This window comes from Sinohyriopsis cumingii, unplaced genomic scaffold, assembly GCF_028554795.1.
Source record: "Sinohyriopsis cumingii isolate HCF-2022 unplaced genomic scaffold, ASM2855479v2 utg003031l, whole genome shotgun sequence".
NCBI classification, from domain to species: domain Eukaryota; kingdom Metazoa; phylum Mollusca; class Bivalvia; order Unionida; family Unionidae; genus Sinohyriopsis; species Sinohyriopsis cumingii.
In genome coordinates this window covers 9,517-16,961 of record NW_028316373.1, presented here as the reverse complement: position 1 = coordinate 16,961, position 7,445 = coordinate 9,517, and the positions used below count along the sequence as shown (strand labels likewise).

The 7,445-nt window shown below is 39.7% G+C and overlaps 1 protein-coding gene across 1 annotated transcript; it reads right to left on the bottom strand.

Annotated features, from left to right (window-relative positions):
- Positions 1 to 3,290: 3,290 nt before the first annotated feature.
- LOC149769908 (histone H3) lies at positions 3,291 to 3,701 on the bottom strand. The gene has a single exon (XM_089949665.1). It carries the CDS (start codon positions 3,699 to 3,701, stop codon positions 3,291 to 3,293), a length of 411 nt encoding a protein of 136 aa, XP_089805791.1.
- Positions 3,702 to 7,445: the final 3,744 nt, after the last annotated feature.

The following is a 7,445-nucleotide window of genomic DNA, read 5'->3' as shown; positions in this document are numbered from 1 at the left end:
ATTACTCCCCTTCATTCATTCAAAAAAAAACGTTCAAAGACTGTTTCAGGTGATATCTAATTTTCAAATAAAGTTCGTGGCAAAATTGATGTATATTCCTTTTCGGGATTAATTGTGTGGCCCTTAAAAGGGCCGTTTTGTGATGTGTTCAAAGACCAAAACAACTGCTTTATTTAGCAGGAGCCTGCTTCGTTTTCTTGGGCAGAAGAACAGCCTGAATGTTAGGCAAAACACCACCCTGGGCAATGGTCACTCCTGACAGGAGCTTGTTCAGTTCCTCGTCGTTGCGGATAGCCAGTTGCAAGTGACGGGGAATGATTCTCGTCTTTTTGTTATCACGGGCTGCGTTACCGGCCAACTCCAACACTTCAGCTGCCAAGTACTCCAATACAGCAGCTAAGTACACGGGGGCACCAGCACCAACACGCTCAGCATAATTTCCTTTCCGCAATAAACGGTGGATACGTCCCACGGGGAACTGTAGTCCTGCCCGGGAAGATCGGCTCTTCGCCTTTCCCTTCACTTTACCTCCCTTTCCACGTCCAGACATTGTATTCCTTGTTGTGTTCAAGTAAACAGAATAACGAAGCTTCGTCGACCTCCGCATTTATACCCCTGAGTGGGATTGAACTGACGCGGAGTAATGACCAATCAAAAAAAGGCTTACTAAAAGCATTCGCTAATGGTAACGATTGATGCAAAATGGATTAGGGACAGCATGTTTTCCATTACGTCCGCTTTGTACTGTACAAATCGAGTTTTTAAAACTAATAATATAAACACAAAGACAGTAACATGAAATAATAGGGACCATGGATGATTGTTTGCTTTTTAATGTTTACAGTTTCTATCACTTGCACTAAACAAGGCTTATGGGGTGCATTCTTCCTTGAGCAAGCCAAAGTCATCAATATCCACTATGTTGGAAGCTCATTACATATAAAACTTAACAATTTATATCATATATCATATCAAAGTAAAAAGTACATCATATTACAAGTAAAACAAAATTGAAACATTACATCTTTTCTAGAGATATGTATGGCCCTGAAAAGGGCCGTTTGGATGTTTTTGTTTGTTGTAAACTGGACGTTTACTTGCTGCTGGTGTACTTGGTAACAGCCTTGGTGCCCTCACTTACGGCGTGCTTGGCAAGTTCACCTGGCAAGAGAAGACGGACAGCTGTCTGAATTTCTCTGCTAGTGATTGTTGAACGCTTGTTGTAATGAGCCAGTCTGGATGCTTCGGCAGCGATTCTCTCGAAAATGTCGTTCACAAAGCTGTTCATGATGGACATAGCCTTGCTAGAGATACCGGTGTCGGGGTGCACCTGTTTCAAGACTTTATAAATGTAGATTCCATAGGATTCCCTCCTCCTCCTCCTCTTCTTTTTGTCCCCAGTTCGCTGGGCCTTTGCCTTCGTGGCGGCCTTCTTGGCGCCCTTTGATCCCGCAGCCTGCTTAGGTGGCATTTTCTATCTATGCACACGAATGAATAGTGGCAATGGCTTGCGAACACTATTTATATGAACGCCGGCGGATCGAAATGACTCTCAGCGCGGACGTGATGGAAAACATCATGCTACGGTAACTTCGCGCTTCCTCAGTACTGTTGACTATGGGCGCATCTTCCATATCAAACGTACAGTCACAATCACCTAATGTTTCGTTCTGTTCTTCTTGCTACACATTTTCAGGTGTAGTTTCATGACCTTAGTTATTCATTACACTAGTCATTCCTAAATCAGTTCAGCCGTACGGTACGGTACATGCATTGTACGGTTCAAGGGGGGGGGGGAAGGTAGGTCCTGTACTCATTTCATTGTAATGATTCCTGTCTGATATGCTTTGTACATATATTCCTTTAAACTAGTGACGTTGCACAATTGTTTTTATTTGGGGTTTACACGTTTCCCTTACACCAAATTATCATGACAAATTTTGAGTTTATTATCTTTTCTAGTTCTTTTTGTGGCCCTAAAAAGGGCCGTTTTTGGGTAAAGATGTGCAAATCCTTTAACCACCAAATCCGTACAGAGTGCGGCCTTGGCGTTTCAGGGCGTAAACAACATCCATGGCTGTTACGGTCTTTCTCTTTGCGTGCTCGGTGTATGTCACAGCATCACGAATAACGTTCTCCAAAAATACCTTGAGAACACCTCGTGTTTCTTCGTAAATGAGTCCAGAAATACGTTTCACACCACCTCGACGTGCAAGACGACGGATTGCGGGTTTCGTGATACCCTGGATGTTATCACGCAGTACTTTCCTGTGGCGTTTGGCTCCACCCTTGCCTAACCCTTTTCCTCCTTTACCACGACCAGACATGTTCGGTAGTTTAGTGCGACTGAATGACAAGCCCCACAGAAACAGAGGATTATAAACCAAACGCGCGGACCTAAAAGAAATGCTTACACAGAAATTTGTGCCACATACATTTACAAATATACGCATTACTCAGTTCAGCTCAGGATCATTCATATTTCTCACCATCGCTACATTCTTAATATCATATACGCATCTTCGTGAACATACACAAATGCAGTCCGTGACTTTTCATTAAAATGAATGTAACAACGTTTGGGTGCTGTTTTTATTTTTCATTCCCAGTTCGTTCATAACAGCAATAAGGCTGCACATACTTCAGCTGTACGAAAAATATCCCACCGTCATACAATTTACAATGGAAGCATATAATGCTTTGTGGTCGGGGTTTTTGGTGAGGGTGAGGCCATTGTGTTCCATACAAACCATTGTGATTTGTTTTTTCATTTCTGACATATTCATCATGAATGCTGTTTTCTATCCACAGGCCGCATGTATTTTGTATACCTCGTGCATGTAATATTATTAATGAATAAAATGATGTCGTGTGTATGCCTAGTCCATAAGGATGAGGAGGGGGAGGATGGCGAAGTACATGCATACGGACATATAGTCAACTGTGGGCACATAAGGAATACAGGCCGAGTCGGGTTCACTTAGGCAATGTCTCTGTTAATATTCCATGAAGCATCACAGTTGCCACTCAATTGCTAAAATATGCCAGGGACCAGTGATGATTAAGGTTATCACTATACATTATTTACCACACAACACAAAATGCATTCAGTACTCGGTAATAGTAGTGTAGTGTAGTGTACAAATACATATCTGGATTGCATAATAGGACTGTTACGTATTAAAATAGGAAAGTGTAATAAAGTATGGCAGTCAGAAAAATTAGCTCTTTTCTAGACATTTGTGTGGCCCTAAAAAGGGCCGTTTATGTACTTTTCGGCTGAAAGGTATTTATGCACGCTCCCCACGGATACGACGAGCAAGCTGTATATCCTTGGGCATGATGGTCACTCTCTTGGCGTGAATGGCACACAAATTGGTGTCTTCAAACAGACCAACCAAGTAGGCCTCGCTAGCCTCCTGAAGAGCCATAACTGCAGAGCTCTGGAATCTAAGATCGGTCTTGAAATCCTGAGCGATTTCACGAACCAGACGCTGGAAAGGCAGTTTTCGAATCAAAAGTTCGGTGCTCTTCTGGTATCGTCTGATTTCTCTAAGAGCGACTGTACCTGGCCTGTATCTGTGTGGTTTCTTGACACCACCAGTTGCTGGTGCGCTCTTACGAGCTGCCTTGGTTGCCAATTGCTTTCGTGGAGCTTTTCCTCCAGTAGATTTTCGTGCGGTTTGCTTTGTACGCGCCATTGCTATAAGTGACTGTACTTCTCAACAAGGAGTGTAAGAATGGCGCGTTGATATTCAAAGCGAAATATATTCCTATAAGTGAAACCGACATAACAACAAACACAGCTTTTGGTTGGCTAGAGTAATTTGAGCCAACTTATTTCATTGGATGCTACCAGCGGGATCTGATTGGCGAGCATTCCGCCAAAATTTCAATCCGTCTAGCGTTAGTAAGGTCTTCGTACTATAACAACAATTGCAAACATTTCTACCTTTATCCCATGTGTACTAATATTAACATGGAGATGAGTAAGTAGTACGACATAACTGAAGGTGGACTAATTCATTCTCACTGATTAGACTACAACTCAAAGAAACCTGACGCAAATATGGCCAATTACACGGTACAAGCAGCCTCAACAACAACAACAAGAACAACAACAACAACAATAACAACAACAATAATAACATAAAATTTAAAGTCAAGCATAATTGTAGTAGTATTAATATCAATAATAGTAGGAGGAGGAGGAGGAGGAGGAGGAGGAGGATCATGTTGGTTGTCTAATTATCAAGTATCACAGTTATTCTAATAATGACAAAAATACCGATATAACCATCACAGTATTCCAAATCAGTGTTGCTAATACTATTACAACACTACACAATACTCGTATTTATATTTGTGTCTCTAAAGTGACAAACATATAGCACAGAGAAAAAAAAATTGAATTTAACACCAAGAAGTGACACAAAAGAATAACAACAACAACAACAACAACAACAACAACAACAACAACAACAAAGACGACAATAATAATAATAATAATAATAATAATAATAATAAAAATAAAAATAAGTACAAACATAACAAAACTAGCAGTATTTCAGTACTTGATGGTGCTCATGTTCTCATTAAAAGAAAGGTACAATAATAAATTCTTTCTTCTTTGTACATGATTTTCTAGCAGACGCAGTGTGTACATGACACACTGATATCTCATCTACACACATAATATGCTTTCCTACAAATTGACGATTATGTAACATACATTCTTTTCATATTTATCCACTATGGATTGATATTATCTATAATAAGGATTCATATTATTGAAGCTAAGGATTCTTCTTTTTGGGTTTCTTTATCTTTTTACATATTTTTTCCAGACTTTCTTCACTGGTACAACCGTAATGTATTACATAAGGCAAGTTTTTTTTCATTAAATCGCAGGACAATATACCTATATGAAATAAATTAGGATTATAAACACACTTGCGATGTTCTCTGGAATATGGCCTACTTCTTCTTGAATATAATATGAAGTTGAAAAGTGTGAACAAAAAATTCAAATATAAATGTGTACATCATAAAAAATAATACCTGTCGCACCCAGAAAACTCAGTGATAAGTTGGCTGGAGAGCTTCCCTACCTACAACTCGCACTTGAAAAGCAGTGCACAATAGTTGCAGTTTTCAACAGCTCCAGGTAAGTGAATAGATAGGTAGGTAGGTAGGTAGGTAGGTAGGTAGGTCGGTCGGTCGGTCGGTCTACTCCCTCCGTACATATATTGTCTTGCTTGATTATGCATATACACAGTTCATAACATTGTTACATAGAACGCAAAATGACAAGACAAGACAAGACAAGACAAGACAAGACCACACCACACCACACCATAGCATAGCTTAGCATAACATAACATAGCATAGCATAGCATAGCATAGCATAGCATAGCATACGTCACTTTACCAATACACAAACACATTATTTTTCCTTCCCATTTCTCACAACAGTACACAGCATTCAACTACAAGTAGAAAAGAACCGGATACAACACTAAACAATACCAGTAACATAACGGGATATGACACGTCATGGGTACTCAAAATAACAAACATGCGATGTTTACAAACTAGATGGGTGAAAACAAAAAAAAAAACACCTTCGACATAAATAACACAATCAGTAACATACTCTAAAGTCATGGCCAAGGACAATATGATAGCTAATCTTTTCTAGGATTTTAAAGTGGTCCTGAAAAGGACCTTTGTATACACTTCCAAAGCAATAAAATGTATCTTGCTTTACTGCTTGGCTGCTGCCTTCTTCTTTGGGGTCTTGGCCTTCTTGGGCTTAGCGGTTTTAGCCTTCTTTGGAGACTTAGCCTTCTTAGGTTTAGCTGCCTTCGCCTTCTTGGGGGTCTTTGCCTTCTTTGGTTTGGCTGCCTTTTTCTCACCAGCTGGTTTCTTGACTACCTTTTTCTTCTTGGGACTCTTGGCCTTGGGCTTTTTAGCAGCTGCCTTGGGCTTCTTCGCTTTCGGTTTCTTGACTGCCTTTTTCTTAACTACTTTCTTCTCCGGTTTGGCACCTAGCCTAAAGGACCCTGAGGCTCCAGTACCCTTAGACTGTTTAAGAGCACCAGCCTTCACACCACCCTTGAGAGCAACTTTAAGGCGTGAGTTGACGAGGGCTTGGTTGTTACCCACCTTGTAGTTAGCGGCGATGTACTTCAGTATAGCCTGTCGTGATGAGCCTCCCCTCTCTTTTAGGTTGCTGATAGCGGCTTGCACCATATCAATGTACTTGGGGTGGCTAGCCGGTGTCTTTGGCTTAGTAGACTTTTTCTTTGGTGACTTTGGTGCCACAGGGGCCGGAGCTGGAGCTGTTGCGGTATCTGCCATTATGAAAACGTCCGATATGAATAACGGGCACTTACAGAATAACAAGTTAACACAGAGTCACCTATAGTGTACATATAGCGGAGCGCGGACGTGATTGAAAACATCCCTGTTGTGCAGAAAACACCTTGGTAAAAATTGTGATCAAAAATGTGTTTCTCAACCATATTTTCACGCTGTCTTCCTTGCACAGAACACAACATACGTGCTTTAAAATGCACTTATACTTACCTAAACTATTTCTCTGCGAAGAATTGATGTCAAATACAACATATTCATCATTTAAAACTTGAAATACAAGTTCAAAGGAGGATAATTCTGTGACGACGAAGCTAAGATTTTTCATTTCATAATCTTTTAGACAAATTTGTCTTGAATTGATGAGAATACATGCGATGGGTATATATTGTGATGGTGTAATATCCATCCCCCAAAATACTATTTTCAACTTCAGTGTCAATCATGCACAGACTTTCATGTGCAAAGCAGTTTTAAAATAGGTATAAAACACAATGAACATCATTGACAAAATGTTATGATATACATCATGCAAGGGCAGAAAAGTGTGTGTATGTGTCAGTGCCCTAAAAGAATTCGTGTAATTATACAAAAACATGATACACGGATAGTACTTATTTTTCAGAAAGTAAATTATTCTGAAATAACATTTACTGTCAGAAGTTGCACAACTTACCTCTACTACTGCATTAGGTACAATTGCTGTTCAGAGTAACATACATAGTGGCTGTAAAATCAAGACAAGAATAACACTAACATAATAATTTTCGTGACAAATTAGAGCAGTCTTTAAACGTGAAGAACGTGCAAAGAATGCTGCTCAATGAGTCAAACCAAAATCAATGAATCATCGTTCTTCAACACAATATATTATTCACTATTACATTTGTTATCAGTAAAAGAGGATTAAAGGTACAGCTCATAACTTGTCACATATGTTTATGTATTAACCAGAAGAAAAAAAAACAGTACACTATGTATATGTAAACCACGCCAATAACTTACATGAAAATACACTAGTCTCTTTTAAAATTTAATGGGACAGATACCATAAGTATGCTATCAAT

What these genes read in the sequence shown, in the direction of transcription:
- LOC149769908 (XM_089949665.1), bottom strand. Translation starts at nt 3,701, where the DNA reads ATGGCGCGTACAAAGCAAACCGCACGAAAATCTACTGGAGGAAAAGCT.